We start from the raw sequence: 26,831 nt of genomic DNA on the forward strand, positions 1-26,831 counted from the left end.
AACTCGTATCAGGTTGAGAAGACACAGGCAAAACCCAGATGTGAGGAGTAATTTTGACAGCAAGTGATAGCACCTACAAAGTAAGGTTTCTAACATAAGCACTTTCAACAGAAGATAACTGCAATAGCAGAATTGAAACATGAAGTTAAGGCACATAAATAGAAAATTCAAAATTACAGGATGAAGCTGTATCCTTTTTGAATAGCTACAAATATTCTCACATGTGGGAGTTGCAAAACCAGTTAATAACACTGTTACTAGAGCCATGGAAGTGTGAGCAGTTACCAGTGAGTCACTGGAGAACAGGGGACAACATGCCAAGAACTTTGTGCTATTTTCCAAAGGTGACTTCACGCACCAGTATAACAATAAAGGCAGGTCAACTTAAAGTCTCATACATCTTGCAGCATGCAAGAAATCCTAGTTTTTGGAGGTGCCTGTGGTTATTCCTACTCATTTGCTCTTATGTAAAATGTTATTTCCAACTCAATATTCTGGACCTAGTTCAGTCCTGCGGTCTCTGAAAAAATGGTAGGTTTTTCTATATAGTATTTTTCTGGTCATCATTGAGATGGTGTGTGACAACAGGGACCTGGACTCCATAATGTGAAACATCCTCTGCTAACCCTGTTTTTCTCTTCAGCCTCTCTGCCAGTGATCATTCAGTCTAGGTGACTGGAGGGGCTCAGCTCCCTGCGCTGGGGCCCAGGGTATCATCAGCCAGAGGCCAGGAGCCGCCACACGGCTTCTGCACCTTGTGGCCAAGTACAGTGTAACACAGACCTTTTACATCTCCTGTAGTGCCAGGGCAGCATTTGCAAAACTCAGGATAAAATAGTAGTGAACAAACATATCACTGTAACAAAGCTGTAAATTTCTACAATCATTTTTATTAGTTATGGAAGAATCCCCACTAGTATTTACATAGTGCAAAAAAGCAGTTATTACTCCAAAAAGTACGGTAGACAGAACAATTATCCTTCATACAGCAAAAAAGAAATAGAACAAAACCCTTCATATTGTATTTCATAATGATTTTTCTACAGCTTTAATCTAAATTTTACTATAAATTTTAAGACATTAAAGATTAAACAGCTTTCCCTATTAGAATCTATTTAAAAGTAAAATATATGAACTATTTATGAACATTTAGAAGGTGGGCTGTGCCAACTGGGTTTCTACTTTCAGTGTTACCATTCATGGGTGTGGAAGTTTCGGGTTAGACATTCTCACATTTCCTTGTTTGTGACAGGGTGGGTAGAAAACCCATGTTACTCGTTTCTATGGCTTGCTTCTGCTGGGTTTTGGTTTATTAACAAATCATCATGTCTCATTTTTAAATGGCTAACATTGAAATCAAGTCAATAGTTTCATTAGTTGGCACAACTTCACAGGAAATACTTAATGACAGTTTCAGCAAACAGCAGCTTTTCAAACAATAATACTTTTTTACATACATATTTAAAGTAACATCATTAAAATTTAAGCTTGTGTTAAAGAACTGGACAGAATCACATTGTAAGCTCCCACCCACCCAAATGAGCATGAAGACACCTCTTATCTTTACCAGAAGAACACCAACAAGTGCATTACTGAACACTTTCTATAATGAATTTTTAAAACACAGGTCAATACCCTCTCTGTCACTGTTTAGCTCCCATCCTACAGCTTCCTGCACACAACTTAAGCAGATAAACAGGCCACCAATTTAAGCCAGTGGAACTAATGCTCTTAAGCGTGTGTTAGCAGAATCAGGTCCTTAACCTTACTCAGACATTGTTACTCGGTCCAACTAAGGACAAAAGTTCTACAGAATTTTTCCCTTTTACATATTTGCAATCCAAGTTTTATTATTATTTTGACAGAGATACTTAAAGTATTCATATAAATAGGTTGTATACATAGCCACCTCTATCAGTTTTAAAGATCCCTACCCCTACCACAGATAAATTATCCGGTAAAATAAAAAATAATGTAAGTGGTGAAATAATTTCTATAAAGAATGTCTTAAGAAAAGTAGATTTGTTTTCCGAATAATCATTTTCACAACAAAAATATCTATACACCTATAACTACAGAAACATATTTTCCTGGGGACAGTAACAACCTGTATAATAAACTGCATACTTTTATACCGGAATAGAAATTCAGCTACTTTTTAAAAAAGTCACGGTATTGTAAAACATTTGTATGCTTTCTAAGTTCCGGTGATAACAGAATCAAAATTACCACAGTGAGATACTCTCCTCAAGTGCTTCAAGTGGCAAGGAACTTCCCTAATTTTAGATGCAAATGGATCACTCCCAAAGGAATTGCAATTTCATTCTCACAGTTATTGCTCATTCCCAGCTTATCGAAAAGGAAGCACTAAACCCAGTTTCCTTTACTCAGTTGCCATTTGCTCCTCTAAGGGTGATCTGCCACATTTTAAGAAGAGACTAGTTCCTTATTTGCTGGCAAATTGAGAGATATTAGAAGTGCTATATCACTTTCAAGAACTCTATTAAACCTGTAGCAAAATTGCAGTTAAATAGTGGGCTGAATATTACAAGACTTCTTTGATATAAATGTCAGAAAATTTTAAAATGACAGTCCAAGTTCAGAAAAGACGTATAAAAAGATGCGCCTTTGATGTTAATACTTCAAGATCAAAAGTTATTTGAATCACTGGCACTGAAAAAGCAAAAGGAAAAATTACAAACACCTTTGTTTTTTCATGTTCTGGTGAAGTTTTGCCCTCAGTGTATACACTGATCTCAGCTGGTGTCAAGACATGTGCTTACACATCCAAGGGCAAGTTTTGCTTGTCAGCAGTTCAAACACCTATCATTTCCTAAAGCAAAAACTCCTTCAAAACATACAGACAGTAGAAATCTGCCATATGTACAGTAAAAGGTTTAACATTCAGGAGGCATCATTCCTTAGTCTTTGTTTTCCTACAAAATGCCTATTCTAACATCTAGGAAGATTACATTAAGGAACTAAGAACGTGACAGAACAGTCAGTTGTCCTAGCAGCTTTCGATACTGCTTATCTACATAGCATTTGCTATGCCTATACCTATCAAAGAATTATTTACATAATACACACAGTTTCTATTATTCTCACTAGCATCCAAAAAACCCAGGGGTAGATGATTTCTAAACCTGGAGTCTTACTTTCCCAGTGCAACTTAAAATGCCAGCATCACTAGTACTATAAGCATTGGTCCCATTTTAGTAAGTGCGGACTAAATACCTAACTATGCTATCCATTTCTTGTGTTTTTCAGCCTACCCAGAGGATTTTTATGCATTTTCAGACAAGTGATCAAGAAAAATGAAGTGGCACTAAAAGAAACATACATTTGCTATAAAAGTGTTATTCATGTGAGCTACTCTTTGGCTACTCTTGTAGTGAAGCTCCTGCTGCTGGCAGTTTCAGTACATCCCTTGCCAGTATAAGACAGAGATGGAAAACAGACTCCTTACATGCAAGGTTTAAACACACACTCCATCTTCAATCTGAAATGAATTCATCATCAGTTAATGGATTTTGCTTCAATATTCAGAACAAAACATGGACCAATTCTCTAGCAACATGTACGTTTCAGGGAGGGCCTGTTTTTGTTTCTTTTACCTCTGAACCACTGAAATACCTCCCCATACTACAGGGCACTTCCTCCTTTCCTGGAATAACTACTTCCTTTTCTACTCCAGAGGTCAACTCCTAAAGCTGCTACAACTGTGAGAACAGACAAAAAGAGGTCGCATTTTGAGTAAGAGTTGTTAAGATACATCCTGAACTCAAGGTGAGGGTGGCCAGGATCAAAGCATGCAGAGGAACGTGTAGATACATTGAGCCACCATACCATTCACACTTGCTGTTAAAGGATTATTCTTGCTTTTTGCAATGTTATGCAGATTACAATATGCAAAACAGCATTCCTGAGGTAAATGACAGGAGAAAGAGGAAGTCATCAGTTCACGAAAATCCCTGGATAGGGATTATGGTTAATGATTCACTTAGTGTGGTTTGGCAGACAGCAACTGTGGAGAGCATGGAGAATTTTTGTTTTCATTCCTGGTTTTTTATGCAATATTTCCACCTTATAAAAAAAACCCAAAACATTAATTATATCCCTCTGGTTTAAAGTTTTTCTGTAATCAAAGTCGTTATAGCTTATTGTAACCATCTCAACTATCAGCAGCTTTTTAATGATGCATTCACCAAGACCAACTAGAAAGCTGCATCTATCTTAGCATAAGAATCACACACAGATTTCTCTACTATTTACTTTTCATTAAGACTGCAAATGGGGTTTTCTCGCTTTTCTTTAAAGAACCAAAATTTTACTTTTATTTCTAGATAGAACTAGAAAAAAAAAAAAAAATCACAGCCAAATACACTGAAGTGCCTGGCGTAACACCGTAACACCAATGTAAAGTGTTGGTAATTTGTCAGTCTTAATGTAGGTTATCTGTTTGAAAATGAGCTAAACAGTCACATCTTAAAAGAATTTGCTTAAAACTGGTCAGTTACAAGATGCTTCCGTTTACAAAAGATCAAATGAATACTTACTGACAAATTTTCCACACAGTTTCTATACTGGGAAATAGATACTGATTAAAAGCTAAGCTAGTTTTTAAATCAAACAAGTAACAGACAGCTACAAAAATATTGTTGTGAATTAAATATACATATTAAATGTTTAACAGTGCAAAATGTTGAGATGAAGCATACGAAATAATGGCTGCAACCTTTACAACAGTTAGTTTTAATATAATTTCTAAAAAGTTCCTGAGTTCCTGCTTATTTTTTACGGCATATAGATGGAATCTGTGTGTTCTTTATTCAAAGAACTGCAGATGGTGGGTTTATGTTGAGTGTTACTTGCGTGCTTATCATTTGTCCATTCCTCACCATCAGTGACTGGATCAGCCTGCTCAGAAGTCTCTATTTCTTCCTCTTCACTTTGTTCTGCGTTATCTTCTTCGGCACCACTCAAGGTCTTCCCAAGCTGAAGAGTTTCCATAGTTCTCTGGGTCTCTGAAACCCAAGATTCAATTCTGCTATTAAGCTGAACCTCAACAGAAATTGGTTCATGGGCATAATCCTCCTCATCATCTTCCTCCTCCTCCTCCTCCTCTTCTAGCATTCCTGGTACAAGAGTACTGGTTGTACTGGTCATGGAGGAATTCAAAAGATCTCGGCAGCTGCCATCCAGTGATCCTGTTTCTGTACTCTGCTGTGAGGCCCATTCCAGATTGTCATCTGGTTTCACCTCATCTTTGTCACCTGGTGTGGATTTTCCAAGACTTGTTGCTGAGGTAGTACCAGTTGTAGACAGAGGTGGTTGTTTATTAAGAGTGGCTTTTTCAATTTGACCATTACCAGCTTTTTCTGGTACCGCAGTCTTGCATGAGGATTCTCTCTCATTTTCAGAGGTTTCTAACCCATCAGATGTTTCCACCATATTTCTCCAGTTTGTTTCTACAGGTTTCAAAAGAAGTTTAAGTAGGAAACATTAATTCTTTCTATATAAAAATATTTCTCCTGAACATCCCAGAATTGTTTGAATAGCAATAGGAGCTAATAATTTTAATAATATCCTATGCTTGCTAGAAAAACTTCAATTAGAAAAAGGGGGAAGAAGGGAAAGGGAGAGACAACAGAAAGAGCTGTGAATAACTGCGTTTTTACAGTATCCGAAACAAGGCATTACAAAGTTGAAAGTTTGTGCACTTAGTTTCCTGCGTAAACTGTGGAAGCACCAAATGTAACAGTGAGTGTAGCCAAAGAGGTTACTCTCAAGTATAAACTAAAAACCAGAAAATTGCCATAGTATTAAGTTATCTGTTTAAGGATTTTCTGAAAAACATTTAACAAATCAAGTAAGTTTGAGACACCACAAAAGAATTAACTAAAAACAAGACAGTATTCTTCTTAGTTCACCGTAAGACTTAAAAAAAAAAAAAAAAAAAAGAGAAGTCTTTTGACTTCAAACAAGCATTCTCCCTTTTACCCTGTCATCTGGGCTTAAGCAACCGGATAAATAAATTGACCTTTTGCTCACACTAGAATCATTCACTGCCATCTCAAGTTTCAAAATTTAAGATACATGTCCTATCTTCAGATATCTCAATAATTTAGTTCCTACCCTCTGTCATTAGTTCTTCCTCAATCATATAGTCATTTCTGTGTTTGGTACCAGTTCTGTACCTGTTCAATAGAACTGGAAAAGCCACCTCCACTGATGTGACTTAGGTAACTGGAACACTTCTGAGGATTGGAAATTAAAATTATTTTACATAGTTTGGGGAAATAAGTTACTTACAAAACTACCTGAAGACTAACCAATTTTCTCTTATCCCTGAAAATCGTCAAACACTAAATTATGAAGAAATACTGTGGTTTTAGCTACATTTTGCAATAAGCAGCATTTGGAAAATTCCAGCTTCTAGTCACAAAAGTAAGTTTTAACACACTTACCATATTCTTTCTCATTCACTTCAGATATGGGTTCAGAAATAACACTACAGAATGAGATAGCACTTGCTGCAGAGGGGTTACGAGAATGACCCATATGATGGGGTGCCTTCTTGACATTCTTCAAGGCTTCTTCTGCCTGTTCCTGTTCCATTGCAGCAACCATATCTCTGTATGCTTTTCTGGCCTCTTCAGTCAGTGATACCAGCTTATTAAATAGGTCCTAAGTATGAAGGCAGTTTTTATAATCAGTAGTTCTTACTAATGATTTTCACTTGAAATTATTCCTTTTAGTCAAAGCTATACCACATAGTGAGCCTTAAGCTTATTAACACCAAATACCTTTACTTCAAGTAAAAATTAGTTCTTCCCTGTGTTAAATAAAAACACCACTCAGTGTTTACACAACTTTGAGGAGATGTACTTAAGAAAAAACTATCTTTACAATCTTAAGCCTTCCAGAGAATTTCAGATGGCATTAAGTCTATTTGAAAGCTACAGAGATGTTGTGACCAAAGTATTTCAACATAGTCTCTGAGCTCTGTAAATACCGAATTTCAAAGAATAACACACCCTAATATAGATGAGGTCAGGGCCATTATCAAATGCATACTAGTTAGGTGTGCTCTCCATGCCACATCAATTCTTAACTACAAGGAACATAATTGTTTACTCCAGCCATTTATGTGAATCGAATTACTCACCTCAGCACCTGAGTAGTTGAAGATACCCACTACACTAACAGGAACCAGCTTGTTCACACAACGGCCAAGAGCTTTACGGCCAAGAGCAAAGACAAAAGGAATTTCTTGTTCCCGTGCCATGGCTATTACGTTATATAGAGCCTCATCTAGTCCACCTTGAGGAAAGCAATTTTAAATAGATATCTAGTCAGTTAAAGTCATAGTATGGCGCGATACAACTCTCTATCCCATTTTAATTGTAATTAGTCAGTAAACCTTCAATACACACAATCACCAGCTACTACGTCCTACAAGATAACAAGCTACACATTTCAAGTACAGTGAGTAAGTATAGATCAAGGCGATATTCTGTATTCTCTAGTCCTGCACACAAATTAAACCAGAATTTTTTACACCTCTTTTCTTGAGCAGAGCTTTGCTCTTCTCATATTTCAGGAAGCCTCTTTACATTTCTGGTTGTGGTGAAATGTGTTAGCTGGCTAACCAACCAATTCACATTTCTCTTAAGGAATCCTCCTTAAGAGCACCCAGAGCTGAGGACTCTAGGTGTATCAAAAGACTGAACGGAATAAAATTGAAGTCTATTGTATGTGTTATAATACCTATTTTTCTTTAAGCTCTTTACCCCTCATGAACGAGTTTCTTCCAGAATGGAGAAGAGAATGAATGTGGAGCGGCAATTACACAATCAATTCTGGGAGTGTTACGTCATGCACAGTAACTAAAAAATGCTTCTAACCTTGCTAATCAGCACAAGAAAACTGTAAACAGTTAAGTGCACCACTTGTTTTATCATTTATACCTTTTGACTGGATTTTTTCACAGTTGGGAGATATGATTACACACTTGATCTTGTTTAGTTTCATATGCTTAGTAACCTCACGCAACCCCATAACAAGTCTTCTCCTTGCTTTAGCTCTCATGGGATCCTTTTGATAAATCCGTTCCTGGAAGCTGACAAGCTCTTGCAATAAGAGAGTCACACACTCATCTATTTCTTTGCTTAGAACTTGGTTACAGTACCTGTCAATTTAAAAAACATCAAATATTAGCATAGGACATAATCAATACTATTTCACTGAGCCTTTTCTTTTAAACAAATAAAAATTTTACTTCCTCAGAACAATTATTAAACTGTTAAAGCTATTAAAAGGATTTAGAAATCAGACTGTATACTGCAAGTTAAAAATACATCCTGAAAACATTTATATTTCCAGTAATATCCCTTACCTCAAGAAATTGGTCAAAAAGAATATTAAAAAATACAAAGAAATACTCTAATAGGTGCCACAAGCAACTATTCTTTTCCTTAATTTGGTACTCTATAAAGATACATTAATAAAAAGCAGTAATGTATTAAGAGTGACTATTACAGTATTTTCAGCATTCATAAGTATTCCTTCCTTTCCCATCCAAAGTGTAGGTACCCTCCTTTTAAAAAAAATTAATTTTTAAAGAATATTTCCACCTAGATTATTTGTTGCAGCAACCAAAGAAAGTCCAAAGTGCATGTGTGTACATACACACACACACACTTGTGTATGTATACACACACGTAGCAATCCATCTATGGCAAAAAAAAAGAAAATACTTGCAGAAACTACTACTGATGAAAGGGTACTTATGCTCATTAGGCTCCTCCTAAGTCTACTAAACCTATCCACACTTAATAGATGAGGGTGACTGAAGTGCAAGCCTTGAATTTAGATTAATAATGCAAAACTCTTACTCTCTGAATCTCTTGCTGTGAATTTTGGTTATTGCAGAAGATGCCATTGGACTGCCTATTCCAGAACTAGCAGGTGAACCTTGTGACACTGGAGTCATGCAGTATGGAGAATTCTGACTTGCTGGCGAAAGTGAAGTATCACTAGGCATACTTAGTCCAGTTTCTGAAAGACAATTTTGACACATTATAAAATGCAAAGACATTTTCACATAAAATAAACAGCATCATACTTCTTATGTATTGCTCCCTTGCTTTTTCCAAATTTCATTCTGAAAACACTAAACAGTATTCTTTCCAGAAGGGGTAGTTGAGAGGGGGGAAAACAAAACAAGCACATTCCCAACACTCAGCATGGGTTGGGTAAATAAGCAATATTTGAAAATTTATTAAAAAATATCCAAAGCTTAGTCTGGGAAATGGATAGAACAGAATGGAAAACCTGCCTAAATGCTACAACTTCTTCCAATAATTCTTTACTATTTATGTATATAATATTTAAGTAACTTATTCCTAGAACATTTAAGATTTTCACACTTATCTTCAGTCAGGTGAAGTCAGGCAGGTCATTCAGAAGAAAAGTTCTGAAGCAGTCTATCTAGAATCTTGACAGACACCTCCTCCCCCCGCTACCCCCCCCAACACAAAGACACTGACAATTCTTTGGACTTTTCCAGTTGCTCAGAGCAGTTGCTGCAGATCGACAGTACAGACATTGCAGTTGATTGACAAGAGTGTTCAACAAACTGGCAAACCTTATTTACAGTTTGCAACTTCTGTATCTGGAAAACTTTCGGTATGCTCATCATTAAGAAGCATTGTGATCAATACGGCATGGTCGACAACAGGTCACATTTTGTCTGCTTAGCAAAAATGCTATTGACTCTGACATATGTTGGGAACATCCAACTCAAGAGGAATGAATTAAAAAGCTGTATGGAGATTATGTGCTTAGAACCCAAACTGCCTGAGCCTTCCACAACTGCGTGATAGACAAGGCATTTTAGAAGAGGGTTCCAATTTCTAGTATTTCAAAATGTTAAAAAAGTTAAAAGATAACATCAATAAGTTGTGTTGCATAAAAAGAGAAAGACAAAATATTAAAATAAGCAGATTAGTACAAGGGGGGGTGGGTGGGACTAGAGATAGACACCAACCTTCTTGAGAGGCCAGCTCCTGAGACTGATCAGCAGTCAAGTTTATATGAACCTCTTTCTGTTCATCAGATCCCAAAAGGCTATGGTCAGCTGATAAACGGCCTTTCTTCTCTTCTCTCTCTTTCAAAATAATCTAGGAACAAAACCAACAGCTATCAGCATCTGAAAATTAGAGATACCCATAAAGAAAAATGTCCCTTTGACTGATCATAACACAAAATAAAGTTAACCAAGTTGTTTTGAACCCTCCTACTCATGCCAGGATAGAAAACCCTGAAATCATTTCAGTTTCCTCTTTGATCACAAACAGTACTTCATTCCAGCATTTTACAGATGGTATACTCAATAGTCTCATACTCCTACATAAATAGGGCTTTCAACAGTTTAAGTTTGAAGTACTTTCACAGCTCCTTTCTGACACATAGCACTCACTAACAATTCCCCATCCCCAACCCTGTAAAAAAACACCTTATGCAAGAATACTAGTCATCTTTGTGAAGCACTACAACAGATAGAACCCTTTCTATAAAAGAAAGGACAATGCAAAGGTAAGTAGCCATGGATATATTGCTATTACTATGATAAAAAGTAACAACAACATAAAGGCATTGACAACAGAGAGTTTACAAAACTTTTCTGAACAGGTAGCTGTGAATTTCTCTAATTCAAGTATATCATGGGTAAGTCAGGAAAAAAGATTGCTGGCAGAGGTGGGGGGAAGCAACTTAGCCAAAGCCAACCTTTGTACAAACACAGCTTTACCAGACTCTAACTGCCCATATCATGAAGTGATCTTGACAAGAAATATGGTGCATGAGTACAGGTGACTTTCACACTTTTTTTTTTAAAAAAAGGCTTTCACACTTTCTTTTTTAGGGCTACTTTTTTTTGTATTTTACTTTCTGATTTCCATACATACTATATTCTCTGTGTACATACTTACTTTATGTGTGCATGTATATAGATATATATAACCAATTATTTCTAAATTTACTCAATTAAAAATCATGTTTTTACTTCAAGTTCTACACCCATCTCTAAAAAACAAAAGCAGGAAAATTTAAGCTTAGCATACTACATTGCACTACAAACTAGGATTCAACAACGTGAAAAAAAACTATGCAAGTTTTCCCATATGCCCTAATGCTTATAGTTAAAAAAAATCCTTGCAATCCATATTAAGATAGATTTGTATCACCTTCAACTAACTATGGGGCTATAAAAGTTATGTTACATACCTAGATCCAAAGGACAGGACATCAGTACAACAGGAATTAGAGGCAGAAGCTCATGACTCCCTTACCCTATGCTCATGGTCACTAGTCCTCAAGTAAGAAAATACCGGTTTTTATTTTTGACATACGAGTGTGGGTCAAGACGCTCCAGGGTTAACATGTTTACCTTTTTAAGTGCTGTAGGGCGTTTCAGTTTTGCAATCTCTCTTTCTTTTCCTCTTTTAACTTTTGGGGCAGTTGAATCCAAAGGATTAAGGCAAACCATAGATGGCTGTCCCTTTGTTAAGGACTTTCTGTTGGCAGATTCTTTGGTATGAAAGGGAGCAGCACTGCCAACTAAATACAAAAAAGATATTAGTTTCACCAAAAGACATGTCAGTTTTATTTCAACACTGTTTTCAGAATTTCCACTGATGAGTTCTCAAAGTACGTTTTCCTTCCTTGGAAAAAAGCAGTTCATAATGACAGGAAAATTACATCATCAGATATTGTTGCTTCCAGATGGCTTTAAGCTTTCTTCAACCTAGCCTCATGTTTTAGGAAGCTATGGATTCCAGGAAGGAATTACTTTAATACTGAGGTAAGGGATCTCTCTCAAATGACTACATGTAGCTTTATTAGTAAGATAATAATAGTAAGATAAGTTGCAAATATTTATCCAAACATTGATTTTTACTTGTCAAAGACTTGATTAGTTGACAGGATAAAACAGATGAGTGCGCAGCATGTAGTTACGTGTATCTTCCAGAAGAAAGAATAAACCAAATGCGGCCTCCAATGGAAATGCCAGCTGTTCTTTGCTGAGCTTTGTTTGATATAACCTTGCCAACTTGAATTAATGTTTGAACATGGATGAAACAAGTAAATGAAGCAACACACAAGAAGGAAAATGGTAACTATGTGCATAACGATGGACTCTAGGCTACATACTACTGCTCAGGAATGAGATTCATACAGAAATGTCAATTCTGTATTCAGCAGCAAGCATTAAAAAAGCTAAATTAGTGTTAAGTGTTGATAAAGAAACAGAGAACAAAAAAAACATAATTAAGCCATTGCATACATTCACGATGGTACTATAACTTAATATTCTGTGCATGTCTGATCTTCCTCATTTTCAAAAGGATACAGTAGAACTACAAGAAGGTACAGAGAAAGCGATATGGATTATTGGAAAATACATGCTTCCACAATGGAATAACTAAATAGACTAGGGCTCTTCAGACTAGAAAAGAGCTGACAGACCTCTAAGAATCATAGATGAGGAGAGCAGAGAATGATTGCTCAGTCTCTTTGTAATACAAAGGCTATGAAAGCTAAGAAAATTAGAAGTGGGGCACAAAAAAACCCACCCCTGACCCCCACCCCAAAAAAACACAGTAGAAGGAAGAGCTTCTCCACATAGCGTGTAGTAAGATTAGAATTCATTGCCATCGGACCTTACGGACCAATGCATGTGATAGAAGTGACTGATAGCTTAAGAAACAAATTTGGTTTGAAAAAGCCTTGGGTCAGGAGGCCCTGAACTATGATCAGCAGAGTTAGGAAGAATATCCTGCAGAGGTATCCCTCTGTATCACAGTCACAGGTATCCTCTCTAAGCTGCTTTCAAGAGAATTCTGCAATATCTGTAGTAGATGTTTGGTTTGACCTAATACAGCTCTTTTCACGTATTAATTTCAGCACTGAATTACTCTCAAGACATGAATCCTGAGTTTTGAATAGTAGGTCTTTTAAGAGAAGTGTGTCCTCAGTTCTACATGGACTTTCACCATTGCATGCTGCAGCTCACAAGAAGATAGCACAGGTGAATTTTTTGATAAATACATTAAGAAAGTCTTCCCAGGTTTTTATTATGTTTATATTCAAAAACTAAAACTTGACAGGAAAAAAAAAACTATTTTAGATGCTCAGATCGATCACATTTATATTGTCACAAAAAGCATTTAGCAGTAGTCAAGCAGACTAGAAATACCTGTGTATGAGAGAGGCCTGGTGTTGGTGATCTGACGAGCTTTCATTGCTTGCTGCTGCTTTTCAAGAGCTGCTAACATGTCGCCCAAATCTAACTGAACAGGGGTCTTGCTCTTCTTTCCAGCCGCTTTTGATAAAGCCTCCTATAACAGGAATATCACATACTGATAAATACAAAGAACTAGTGCCTGCAAAACATTCTTTACAAAGAGATTCTTAGTATTCTAGAATGAAGAGGAACAACAGCTAACTCATATTCCTCTTTACCAACTACAGGGGTGGGGGGCAGTGCTACACACTTGTAGTTTTTTCTGTTCCATGCTTATCTCCGAATACTCTTGAGCTGTTGCAAGTGCTGCTGCCAAGGCCTTCTTCTTCTGACTTTTTGCACGCTTTGGTACAGAGGTTGTAATGGGAATTGGAGTTTGGACTATATTGATTGGAGAATTCTCTGGTAAGTCATCCAACTAGGATTTTAAACAAAACACAAAAAAACACAGGTAAAGACCTTTCTCTCAAGGCCATAAGAAATGTGACACTCCAGAAACCAAATGAACCAGTGCTTTGGTCAGCAGTATGACATCACAATTACTAAGCTCAGCTAGATGACACAGTAAGTTAATAAAACTATAAACGTATGTATCTTTCATTTTTGTATGGGAAAACTATTATATTTATCTCCAATTATGCCTTCAGAGGGTTTTCCAGTCTGATTACTAAACAAGGGAGTCGGTCTTTTCCCTTCTGCGAAGATTTCATGTGGGACTTCACTTTCCTGGAAAGCAGCCAAAAGATTAAGTAGTCTGTACCTACGGTTCTGCAACAAAATATTTAAGTAAATCAGGTATTAAAAGAGCATCTTTCCAACAACTGTTTCTACAGCCTTAAAGCAGATGACGTTTAGTTTATTTTCACTTCACTTGGGAGTTGGACTCGATGATCCTCATGGGTCCCTTCCAACTTGGGACATTCTATGATTCTAAGTGTCTATCATAAGTGTCTTACAGTTTCACTTGTTAACAATCTCATTAGCAGACAGAAATCCAGCCGTCCTTTTTTCAGATGGGTTCCCTGCACCACTTACTTTAATTGGCATTTCTTCAGCACCCAAAACTGGCAATACAAATACCTTAGGAACATCACAATTACCACATTATAAGTATTGTAGCAGAGATTCATAAAAAGTTACAAATTAAGTAGTCTCAAATCAACTTAACTTAAAAATGCTTTGCAAAAAAAAAAATTACTTACTACTTTGGGTGAAATCTTTTGCTGCATGTTACTACTTTTGCTGCTGCCATTGTCACTATTTAGCTTTGGAAATTCATCTTCATCCTAAACAATACACAAATTAAGAATGAAGAGAATGGAACCAAAAGTCACATAAAAAGCATCAACTGAAACAGCTGAAGCTAGAAGAATGAAGTGAATCCTCAAGTCCCACATAAGCTAGAAGGGCTTACAAGCGACACAAATAGAAGATTATGAAAAATTAACAAAGCATTTCTATATCCAAATAACCTTTTTCAAAAAAAAAAAAAAAGAGAAAAAATGATTAATGTTTTATACTAAATCCAGTTACAATTAGGGGGGAGGGGGGATAAACCAGAGAACACTAATTTTTTTTTTGTAAATGAACAGAAAAAGTTACTTGAAAGATGCTTATCTTATTTGTCAATCACAGATATTTCCAAATGCTACACTTTCCACAACACCCAAATACAAGTCTTTGTACATACACAAAGAAAGCATCATATAACAATTAAATTAGTGCACTATATTGTACAAGTCTTGGGAGTCAGATGTTTTGCAACTTCTCCCTGTTGAGAACATCACTTATTCCACACACAGCTTGCATCACTATAATGCAGAAACATTTTTCATACAACACTACCTCAAAATACAGAGGTTCAGGACTCTGCTCTGTTCTACTTGGCTGGCTTGTAGTTAGAGGTTTTTCATGTCGTTTCTGCATATTCTGCCTTCTTTCTGAAGATGTGCTGTGGTCTCTGCATCTGAAACCGGACTGAAAATAATGAACACGATTGGCATTTTGCAATTTCAATTTTTCAAGATGTGTGTGCACACATGCAAGGCATTCTTATGCCTGCTAATTAAAAACTGTACCACCTTAGTTGCTAAAGGAATTAGATTTAATAAGCTGTGCTTTGGTTTTTGGTTTGGGGGGGGGGGGCACATTGGCTTTTTTTTGGTTTTGTTGTTTGTTTTTTTTTAATCTGCACAAACATAATGTACAGATAGTGTATCAGATTACTCCCCCCCACCTCAAGCCAAATACAGTATTTCTATACATTCATCTCTAAATTTCCAATTTAAAAAAATAGGGTCCTTTTGGCCAAACATGAAGAAAACCACAAGAGTTACTGGTGACTCTATATAACTTAGACATGAATCCTGAGGAACTGTCTGTAACTATGATCAAAAGAACTTTCTCCTACTAGATAATTATTCTCCATGCAATTAATTACTGCCTTTTCAACATTTGTTTTATGACAATGCACAGGCCCAGAGTTCTCTAAGGACCAGAGGCCTCAGTATAGTGGCCTCTTCTTCCGTTTGTTATGTGAAAGGCTGGTGGAAACCCATGTGCAAAACTGGTTGGCTGAAAGCAAAGCATTATTTGAATCTGAAATTCTGCATTTCTCATACTAATGTATTCCTCAAGAAAATTTCCTACAGACCTGGTACAAATTTAGTTTCAAAGGAAAATAGTTTCTAGGACAATTCTGCCTTGAGGTACAGTGAATTTGGCTGAGGAAACCTCATTTAAAACTCTTTGTGCCAGCTTTGTTTTTAAATATGTAAAATAACTGCCAGATTTAGAGTCTAAACTATGACTGGATGAAAGGAAATCTGGTTCTTCCTACTCTCCCAATGCCATAAACCACAAATAGTGGCTTCTAAAAGCCTCCGATTTGACTACAGGTTATAAAAAGATTCAGAACTGCTACACTGCCAGATATGAGCATCAACGAGCTTCTTTATATAATAAACCCATGGATACTAAACAGGAAGATTCAAGACAAATTAACAATTCCATCTAACGAACTAAACAGGACAAACTCGCTCACATATATCTGTGCATACAGGCACATCTGTGAAAAAGCTCCCACTTCAAGCTCAGCTATTCTTGTCTGCAATAACTGAATTCAAGCAAAACCCAAGTTTAAGCCAAGGCAGATGTTTCAGCCTTCTCTCTGTCTCCCCCTCTGCACCCCCTCTCAATAAAATTAGACTATCAAAATCAGGAAGGCCACCTTCTCCTCATATACGAATTACAGAAATCCTGTCCCACTTGAAGGAAGCTTGGAAGCTTCACAGAAATATATTCTTCAAGTTTTAGCATAAAAAAGATTTAATTCATTTATTAATAATAAAAATGCTAAATAGTATGGTATGCTAATATAAATTTAAAAAATAAAGTTTCAAAGACAACAGGAGTGAGAACACAGGATTCTAGTTCACCATCACATCAGAATCTTTCTCTAGAAAGTTGGAGATTTTTTTTTCCCCCCGTCTTCTCAAGTGTGAATGGGTCAAAAACTGAACTAACTTTTCTGCACCCACACTGTCTGCATTTCACAAGTTACTTTATATATGTAATGTTCTTCCTAGATAGACACATATAAAGAACAGGCTAGGCTATAGGCAGAAGATTGCCAAGTACATGGAATTTTATTTTTATATATAGATATGTGTGTGTGTGAGAAAGATACAGTGCTAGCTCAAGACACATACAAGGTAGAAATGTGCAACTGGACTTTTAGGTTGAGTTTCTACACTTCTCATTCACTGTTTTTGTTATCTATTCTTTGTATGTTAATTTTATAATCCATTTCAAATTCCTTATTTTCATATACTACAAGAAACAGAATACTTAAATTTAGAACAATTAACAACATACCTGTGAACTATTTCTTTGCTCAGCTTGTCTTCCACCTCTAGAAAATGTCTGAGTTTTTTCAATCCAAGGCTTTTTTTGAGTTGCCTGGGAATTTACATTAGTCCAACTTATACCAGCTGAAAGAGAAGTGCCATCTATGAAAAAATGAATTTGTATGACAGAATGCATCATAATGATACACATGCCACCAGAGCCAGGAACACAATTTTGATACAAATAAAGTTATCTGAGAAAGTCTAGTTCTTCTCTGACAACATTTACTTCTGTAGCTAACTTCCAGAAGTTAGCAAAATTGCCTTTATGGAAGAGTCAGATGACAGACATTCAGATTGCCAACAACTGATCATCAGGAAGCAGTCAGACAAAGGAAATCTCAGGTTCACATTCATAACGATTTCGGTCCAGTCATCAGTCACTAGCGTTACCCACTACTATCAGACTAATCAAAATATTTGTTCATGTTACAGTACTTCTTTAAAGCTTCTAAAGTATCAGTACTTCTCAAATAAAGAATGAGAACTCTTTGGCTCTATTATTACCCAGGTATGAACTGCAGTCCAACAGGGCAAGGAAGCTGGAGGATAAAATACAACAGAAGCACAGCTTTGTCTGAATGCTTCCATTGGAGTCTCTGGCTTTTTTAATCATTTAAAGAAAAGCATCTGTTGATAAATCATTAGTGATGGCTACTTATATACTTGTTCATTCAACAAGTAACAGGGGTCTTAGTGGAGGTGGTGGAAATCACAGTAAAGACATATCTTCAGAAGTATCTGATCAGTTAGAGTAGCATGCTGGAAGTAGATCAAGAGATGGTTCCTAGCAAAATGTAAAGCAAAAGTGACCCAGCCAAATTTTAAACAGGTCACCAGCTAAGACAATGCTTACTTGTATTTATTGATGATTCTACAACCTGAAAAGGAAAAAACAAATTTTTTAGTAATTTTTATTGGTCTGTAGGATAGAAATATAGTGAAGTTATTCAGTTATGTTTACATACATTCATTGCACAAGAATCTGTATTTCTTGAAGTCACGGCTGCAGCCTGGTTATTGCCATGCTTAGGACTACAATAACCACTGTCACTGTCAATGTCTGCTTCACTTGCGCCCTGTTCACTAGAGGACTCTGCAGCAGGGTGAGAAGCTCTTCTGCGCCTGCCTTTTGATTTCCAAAGCATTGTAGAAGCGCTCTCAGAAAGTGACTTATTAGCTATATCTGAAGGAAAGTCTGCAAGACACAATAAAAATATAATTCCTTGTGGAGGAATTGTTAAAAGACATGAAAAACCTACACATCATAAAAACAAATAGAAAAAGGCAAAGTCTCTGCACAGGACAACAATCTCCTTTTAATAAAATTAAAAACAGCATGGAATTTAAAAAAACCTATGTCTAGGTCCAACTGTTAATAACAATCAAGTCCTTCAAGAAGAGTCTGTTTTTGACAGTGGCAAAGTCTTATCTTCTTTTAGGAAGGATGGCAACTGAAATGTAGTTCTAGTTATTTCGTACACCCGGAACACAAGAAAGAAATTACCTGTTTGCTGTGATGCATCAACCAACAAAACAATCTTTGATCTGTTCTCAGGACCTGATGAACTAGTCTCCTTTTGAGTGGCGACATTCTTCACTGGAGGACGTTTATTTTTTATGTGCATCTGTAACTGCTGTTGCTGTTTTAAAAAATTAGCCACACATACACATAAGTCATACAATTTGACTTCCTAGTTGTAATCAAACAAAGCAATTAAAAGTTCTAACACTCTCTACAGAAGCCACATGTTTAAAGACAAGAAATTAAGGGAAATATTCATAAAAAAAATTATTAACTTCTTCGCAGTATTTTTGCACTAACTGTTCGTTATTATATGGAAGTATCAAAAAAAAGGTAAAGAAAGTATGGATATACTTCCTTTGTTCTCCGATGAAGTCATTCTAAGCTTAGACCAAACCAGCAGAGAAGCAGTGGAAGGGGGTTTCCCATGTTATACTTGCAGGCTTTATAAATTCACTAAGTATTTTACCACAAAATGTCTCTGTAGACAAGAGTTTTGCTACTCTCTGATTAACACTTCTTCTGCCCACCTTTCCTTCGATTGATACTACTGACATACCTGTTCTTGCTCAAATGAGATGCATGCTTCCTGTGCAAAGATATTTTCTTTATACTGTTCTACTTATCCTATTAAAAAACAGACTTACTTTTTGTATGACTGGTCCCCTGTTACTGCTTCTGCTCCGCTGACTGGATAATGGAAAGACCTGGCCTGATGGGTTGGGACGCTCAGTGCATTCTGTAGTAACTGTATTTACAGCATTTGCTGTTTGAAACGGTGCAGAATAGGGGGTAGGGAAAGGATGATAGAAACCCATGACCTGAGCACATGGTGCTGGCATCAGCTGATAATATGTATATTCTGTAGAAACAGGTGGTTGCGCAGATATTATAGGATAAGCAAGGTATGGTCCTGCAGGATTTGGGCTGGGTTGCTGCCATCTGATGTCATTGTTGTATAATGGAAACTGTCTGTAAAAATCAAAAGGAAAGACAACTGCTCAGTAAGTTTTTCCCCCTCAAGGAAATTCAGACCTCTACCACCCGCTTAAAAAACCCAACAAACAAACAACCAAATAACCACAACTCATTTGTTTCATGAGCTCCCAGCTTTTATTAACTGATGAGTACTTCTTAGAGATGCCAATTAAATGATTCAGAAGCTCAAATTACATTCAAATGCAAAATAAATACCTTTGTTGATCTTGGCATTTGTATAAACTTATTAAATTTCTAATATTTAACTTAAAAATAAAATGAAGGCATTTCCTTTGACAAGTACTTTGGACCCACTACAATTTCATTATTTCAGAAAACACATATAACCTAAGTAGATACCTAAGCTTACACAAGGTAAGCTAGCAGACACGTGACATTCATTAGCTAACTCAGGGCCAAGTACTTCAGTATATTAAGCTGCCAACTCACCCTTGTTAAAAATTCCTATGAAAATGCAGGCCTTAAGAAGCACACATGAAAACACGCATTTACAAACTTACTACTGAAACCAAGTGTGGAGACTTCTTCCTGTGTTTATTTGTGATACAGCATACTACAAAAAGACCCCCTTGAAAACTATGAACCCAATTCCCTTTCTCTTCAAACCCCCAAGAGACCAGGAGACCATCTACACCAAAAATGCAGAGGCCTGAATTAGAGAAAGAGAATTGGAAAAGTAAAGATTCAGGATAAACCTTAGCAACTGTCTGCTGCAGATCTGTAAAGTTACTTTTGTTCTTACCTATTCAAGTGCAGCAGCACTGAAGTGCTGTCCTATGCAAACACTGGGTACATTTTTCAAAACCAAACAGCAGTATTTATTTATGCCTTCAAAATAATCCACACTGAAGTTGTGCATTCAGTGAACAACACATTTGGGCGAGAATAAAGAGTTCCTAAACTCGATTTATTATAACTAGTTATGCAAAGAAAACTGGATACAGCCACACTCAATACAAGTGTCAGCTGCATACTGTTTCGCCATGGCAGGATCCAGGTTGGACACCTGGAACCTAGCTTGCTTCAGCATCAGAGGTTCAGAGACAGGCCCTGTGACTGCGATGGAAGATGCAAGAGCACAGCAGGTGACTTTGTGAGGGATTTGTACCAGACCTCTGCAGCCAAGAAAAGTAAAATAGCAAAGAATATGAATAGAGAAAAGCAGAGGGAAGGAAGTAAGTTAAAAAAAAATATTGGGGACAGAGAAACTTCATCCTCACCCATGAAGGGTCAGAAGATTAAATATGGCGAACAAAATTAATATACAGCCAACAGTCACTGGCTCCTCTCAAGTCTACCAGAAGTTTAAACTCTTCTAGAAGTTTAAAATAAATCACCCTCCATGAAGACCACAACCACATATTACCTATTGGATTGGTTTTCCTGTACAAATGGATAACAAGTGATCAGGTAGCTAGGGATAGGAGTTGGTTCCATGCCATTAATTCCTCCACTGTCATTAGGTAGCGCCACTGGGATCATTAGTGTTTCTGGACCCTTCTTCTGAGGAATAAACGGTTCTACTTCAGCTGACAGCTTGACATTCTTAAGAAAGAGAAAAGAAACAATGTCTTCATTAATACAATCATAAATTGTTTGAGAACACTTAGATTCATCAAGTTGTACGGCAATTATCACAAATAGCAGGCAAACGGATGACAAGACTTCAGGATTTCTGCAGTAAACTGAAAGGGGTGGAAAACAGTTGGCAAGTGCTTGTTACATCCTTCCAATCAACCCAGGCTGCAATACAGATTACCAACATTTAGCATTTGTATTAACCTTTACATTTTCAAAGTGCAATACAAACACTAATTAATTTAAAAGGGACTGAAGTTCATATCTTGCAGAGGATATACTAGTCTCAGCACAGAAAGAAATCGAGTTTGCACTGTAGGTGGAGCACAGTTGTGTAGGCTTTCATAAGTGAAACCAACATATGGAAGATGTAGTAAATGCCTGGTCTGCGCTAGAGAATTGACCACGTTCCTAGGCAATTATAAAAAAGATTTTTCAGCAGTAAACCATAGGTTTACTGCTAAAATATATGGTGTATCACAGAAGAACCCCCCCACACACATTCCATCTGCACAATTTTAACATATTTTGAAGTGTTAAGAATATGATTAAATTTTGCCATGAAGAGGGAATTAAAGACTGCTTAGAAATAAGTTTTAAACTGTGCTTTCAAAGAAAAAATATTTCCACTGATCCTGAAGGTATCCTCAACAGTTTATAAGGCTTTTTTACCCACACTTTTGGTCTTGTACGGATTAGCTGGATCTTACACTTAAACAACGGAAAATGCTCTATTCAATGAGACAACTGCAGATCCAAAGTACGCTTAAATTCTGTATTCCATTATAAGTTACATTCAGCCACAAAGCATCTTTTTGTACAAAGATTTCAGCTTAATTATACTTGCCTCACAGTAGTAGCTCATAGAATACTAATTTCTAAGAAAGTTCTCTCTAAAGCAGACAAGGACTCCAGAAACTTTTCCTTCCATTTGTCTAAGAAGCAATTCCAGAGTCAACACAAAACCTTTATGAGTACATGCTCTTATTTTTAAAAAGGAGAGCCTGAATGTTTGATGTGCTGAGGAGCCTTCTATCCTTGCCACTACCCGTACAACATCCATGTGAGCAGAATCAATTAAACAATGGGAGCTCCGAAAATATCGTGGCAAGTAGGCCCATGCCTACCACATGCTTCCCAGTCCATGTCCTTGCTCTGCATCAAGCCCACAATCCAGAGACATTTCAGCCTTACTGTCCGATATCTGAATCTACAAACTCATTAAAAAAAAGCCAAAAATCTATTTTTTAAATAAAACATGAGTTCAGATCCTTGTTTAGCAGCATGGGGGTGGAGTAGTTGGGAGGGGTAAGTCCAAAAATGTTTTGAAAATACAGTTGTCCCAGTCAGTAAGAAAAGCTACTTTTACTTGATGAATAGGTGCTTTAATGTATCAGACTGAACTAGAAAAATTCCTAGCTCAAACATTGGTTTAAGCAACAGTGAGGTCAAGACCCACTCATGCAGACTACTGAATTATTGTTAAGTTAGTCTGACACATTTACATACAAGAAAGTTTAATTACTGAGCAAAAGGTAGAATAATCATCAAGTAAATTACTAAGACCATGAGCTACACTGTAATTCACCAAGCAAGTTGAAAACCAACTGGTATTTAAGTACTTTGCTGTCAGGTACTCTTAGAAAGAGGAGAAAAAACACAGTTGAGACTGTAAAAGCTCCCCAATTTTCATGTGTTATATTCACTATTAAATCATCATAACTACCAGTGACTGATGCAATATATTTTTATAATATAGAAATATTTTCAATACATATTACTTGTCATCGTAATGTTAGAATTCCCAGTCAATTTCAAAAACTAAGCCAAAAATTTCGCTCAATGTGTTCTTTTCAACTCCAAATAAGACACCCAAACTAAGTAATTGTGAAGGCAGTCATTCTGTAACAGCTATTTGGATGACTTGTACAAGTGGAATCAAACTTTTCCTACAAAAATTGTTATTGTAAACAAAGTGTCCGCCTCCATTTTTGTTTTCATCCTTCCATTATCAAATTTGCTAAGTCATACTTCTTTCATTAGTTTTTATGAAGTATTAACTGCAGTATTAGCTCAAATTTCATCATTGGCCATTTCCTGTAAACATCAGTTCACCAAATAATTTCTATTTAAACATCACTCACTTTTACCAAATACTGTGCACCTCACTAAAAATGAACTTTACAAACACAGGAGGAAGCTTTCTAAGTGAAACACTGTTTAGGATAGGAGACCATTGTCTGCAGGATGTCTGTAAGTACTCACTTGAGATCAAAGTTACATCCTTAACAACTTTGATGGTAGGACATTCTGCAAACCACAGTGACCAAGGCCAAAGCTTGCTTGTAATTGAACCGAGAATTCAAAAAAATGATACAAAATGGGGAAAAAAAGCAAAAATCATGAAGTATAGAGCCCATGAGTATTTTTAACCATTTCTTAAGAAGCTTCTTGGTCTCTGGACTTGTCAAAGTGTGCTGGGAAAGCAGAAATGTCCCTTCCAACAAAATGAGTCTCTACTTCGATATGCTTATTTAGTAAGAACATCAGTCATTTACAGATAAAATTGTAGCGTAAGAGACCTGAAGTTTTAGCAGCAATCAAAAAAGGAAAAGAAAGCATCTAAAAAAGAAAAAAATGGATAGAAGTGGAATTAGAGTGGCAGGGGGAAAAAAGTCTGTCTTCGCAAGTGACAAGATACACTATCCCTGTCAAAAAAAGTGGTTATTAATAACTGTTCTGAAAATGCTTAAGACTATAAGCTCCAATACAGAAGTATCACTACCTGCTGTGCAACAAGGTCTGCATTACAGTGGAACAATGACCTTTAATATTAATTAAGTGCATTTCTTGATCATTAGGTAGTAGGTGAACATTCCTTCCTCCTATGTTAAGTCTTTTTCAATTCTTGAAGTTACGTTCAGAGGAAAAGCTGCGGTGCAGTTGCAGCAGCAGCACCGAACTTGTGCAACACAGATGAGAGGCCCTGCTCTACCCAGAGCTTCCGCTGGCCTCAGGCACATCCCTCCGCTGCGCTGCGCTGCGCTGCGGGGTGACTCACCCCCCTACCCTCTGCAAAACTCCAAGGCATTCTCCTCAACACACAGCACCACGGGGACAAACATTTTTCACTTACAAAATTAAATAAATAAATAGTCAAGTGCTTACGTACAGTGATCATGTAATAAATGACAGAAACATGGAAACTCAAACCCCTCCCTGAAAACTAAGAGGGTTCTTCATGCTATTTCAAGATTGCCAGGCAAAAATATTTGCGTAAGAATAGATTCAGTTGTGGGCTGGCCTACAAAACTTGATGGCATAAACATTAAAGGAACACACCAAGGCTGTCTCATCCATAGAAAATTCAACAGTAAAACTAGGATGAGTGCGTTACAAATATGGTATCTTAATGAAGCACTGAAAACTTTCAAACAACTGTTGCTAATCTGCTGGTCACTATCTCCCAGCAACATGTCAAGTGAACCTTAGCCAAGATACTAATTATAAACCACTCCAGTACTAGCTCAGAAAATAGTCAAAACATTTTATTTGTGGTTCAGGTTGGGACAAGATTCCCTATTTTAAAGGTCTTCCCTGTCTGGCTGTCTGCTCTTTCCCTGTATTATTTTGGGAGATGGATGTGGAAATACAAAAACCATTCTTCAATGGCAAGTCACTTGCAGAATAGTCTCGTTACAATGATTTTTGTGATATTGTATTATATCATCATTAGTATGAGAGAAAAATCTTTCACATCAAGTATTTAAAAAAAGAGATATAACTGATCAAAGCAGGAGCCAAATGCCTCCCATCAGCAAGGCTGCCACAGCAAAGTTTTTCTTGTCAATTTGCAAAGAAAATCCCTACCTTACTTTTCCATCCAAGTATTTCGGATAAAATTTGATTTATTTGAATCTTTTTAGTAAAAATAGGATTACACATCTTTTAGGTTTTAGGTTTGGGTTTTTTTAATTTATTAAAAAAATACCAAAATACAACACACAACACTTATCATGCAATTTGACAAGTTTAGGAAAATTTAATTTGAATTATTCTGCTTGATTTTGCTAGGTTCAAACAAGTCAAGAGATGCCCAAACTAGAAGGACAACTTTAATGTTTCCTTTCTTGTTGCCCAGTCTCTTAACAATAGTTAGTCATCACCTGTATATGACAGAGCAATTGGCTGATATATTTAATTACCATTTTCTGTACAGCTCATAACATATTTAGCTTACCTGTAGTGGTAAAATAAAGATACAGCATATCCTGTAATCATAAACACATATGGGTGTATTTGAAAGTTAATGTCTTTTTTTGCCTACAGAACTTTGATAGTGTCTGTTACTTAAAGGAATCAAAACTTCATTTCAGAAATCTTTTGCATGCATTATACCTTAAACACTGTTTTCTTGTGCAATTTAACCTGTACCTACAGGTTTGTTTAGTTTGTGGAGGTGTTTTTTTTTTTTTAATGCTTCTAAGAAACTTGTTTCAGCAAAAAAGAAGAGTTTAGGGTAAACCTCTGTTTCTAAATTTTGCATTTTGTTCTGTAGGCACTATACTCACCAGAGTAGCAACTGAAAACTTAAAAACCTTGATATAGATGTTTCAAAATAATTCTGCAAGCATAACACAAGCAATCCTCAGAACAACTGATACATTTCATCAGACAACAAGGCCCCATTTCCACTTCAGGGTAGAAAACAGAAAGACAGCTCAAGTGTATTACCATGTAAACAAAATTAACTTCAACATACTGCTTCCTTATAGTATTTTACCAGTCCCTCCAAAATACTTAAAAGTTCCTTTTTACATAAGATGTGTCTTCAGGTGAAGACACTAAACTTTATTAAACTTAAAGGAAAAAGGGGAAACAATTGTACCAAGTCAGGTCAGGCTGCTAACCAAACCAAAATATAAACAGAATTAACTCTCTAATGTGATTATCCAGACATTGCAGTACATTTCACAGATGGCTAGTGGTTTCGTTTGACACGCGAGGGAAACAAAATAGCAATGCTAAGTAATTTGCCCAAAGTTATCTAAGCAGATTTTTTATGACTATGGTTTTCTCGGCTAGGAGGAAGGGTTGGTGAAGATAGACAGTAAAGTAATTTATCTTTTTAATAAATGGCATTTTACGTTTTCTGGCTTCTAATACGTTGTCAGAAATAATATTCCCTTAATAGTGTAAGAAGAGAAAGCGAAACAAAAACCAAAAGACAAGAATAATCAATTTAGTAGTAAGTAAAGGTGCTGTTAATTTCTCATTGCACTGGACAAGCAAAAAATATCTCTAACTGAGACTTCTTATTTCTTTTAACAGGTTGTTTCTGTGCTTCTTTGGCCAGATACAGGAACAATAATGCCAAATAAAGCAGTTTGTTGTTGGTGGTTTTGTTTTTTTAAATACCACTTTGACATACTTGAGACTCAGTGGAAAATGCAGCCAATGACAACTGAAGTGAACTCCAGAATAAGAGATTAGATCCTTTCTTAAATAG

The 26,831-nt window shown here is 36.5% G+C and overlaps 1 protein-coding gene across 1 annotated transcript in view; it reads right to left on the bottom strand.

The window, feature by feature from the left end:
• Positions 1 to 870: 870 nt before the first annotated feature.
• The window catches only part of SECISBP2L (SECIS binding protein 2 like), a 31,019-nt gene continuing 5,058 nt past the window's right edge, over positions 871 to 26,831 (bottom strand). Inside the window, exons 2-18 of the mRNA XM_059824124.1 lie at positions 21,111 to 21,289; positions 19,393 to 19,717; positions 18,728 to 18,863; positions 18,189 to 18,418; positions 18,077 to 18,101; positions 17,189 to 17,304; positions 15,158 to 15,289; positions 14,515 to 14,598; positions 13,563 to 13,730; positions 13,265 to 13,406; positions 11,456 to 11,625; positions 10,055 to 10,187; positions 8,901 to 9,063; positions 7,974 to 8,194; positions 7,172 to 7,326; positions 6,471 to 6,690; positions 871 to 5,471 (exon numbers count right to left, since the gene is read on the bottom strand). Coding sequence (XP_059680107.1) covers positions 4,798 to 5,471; positions 6,471 to 6,690; positions 7,172 to 7,326; positions 7,974 to 8,194; positions 8,901 to 9,063; positions 10,055 to 10,187; positions 11,456 to 11,625; positions 13,265 to 13,406; positions 13,563 to 13,730; positions 14,515 to 14,598; positions 15,158 to 15,289; positions 17,189 to 17,304; positions 18,077 to 18,101; positions 18,189 to 18,418; positions 18,728 to 18,863; positions 19,393 to 19,717; positions 21,111 to 21,289 — 3,273 coding nt within the window. The 3' untranslated portion in view covers positions 871 to 4,797. The remainder of the gene's footprint in view (positions 5,472 to 6,470; positions 6,691 to 7,171; positions 7,327 to 7,973; positions 8,195 to 8,900; positions 9,064 to 10,054; positions 10,188 to 11,455; positions 11,626 to 13,264; positions 13,407 to 13,562; positions 13,731 to 14,514; positions 14,599 to 15,157; positions 15,290 to 17,188; positions 17,305 to 18,076; positions 18,102 to 18,188; positions 18,419 to 18,727; positions 18,864 to 19,392; positions 19,718 to 21,110; positions 21,290 to 26,831) is intronic.

The sequence above is a fragment of the Gavia stellata genome, chromosome 13, assembly GCF_030936135.1.
Source record: "Gavia stellata isolate bGavSte3 chromosome 13, bGavSte3.hap2, whole genome shotgun sequence".
NCBI classification, from domain to species: domain Eukaryota; kingdom Metazoa; phylum Chordata; class Aves; order Gaviiformes; family Gaviidae; genus Gavia; species Gavia stellata.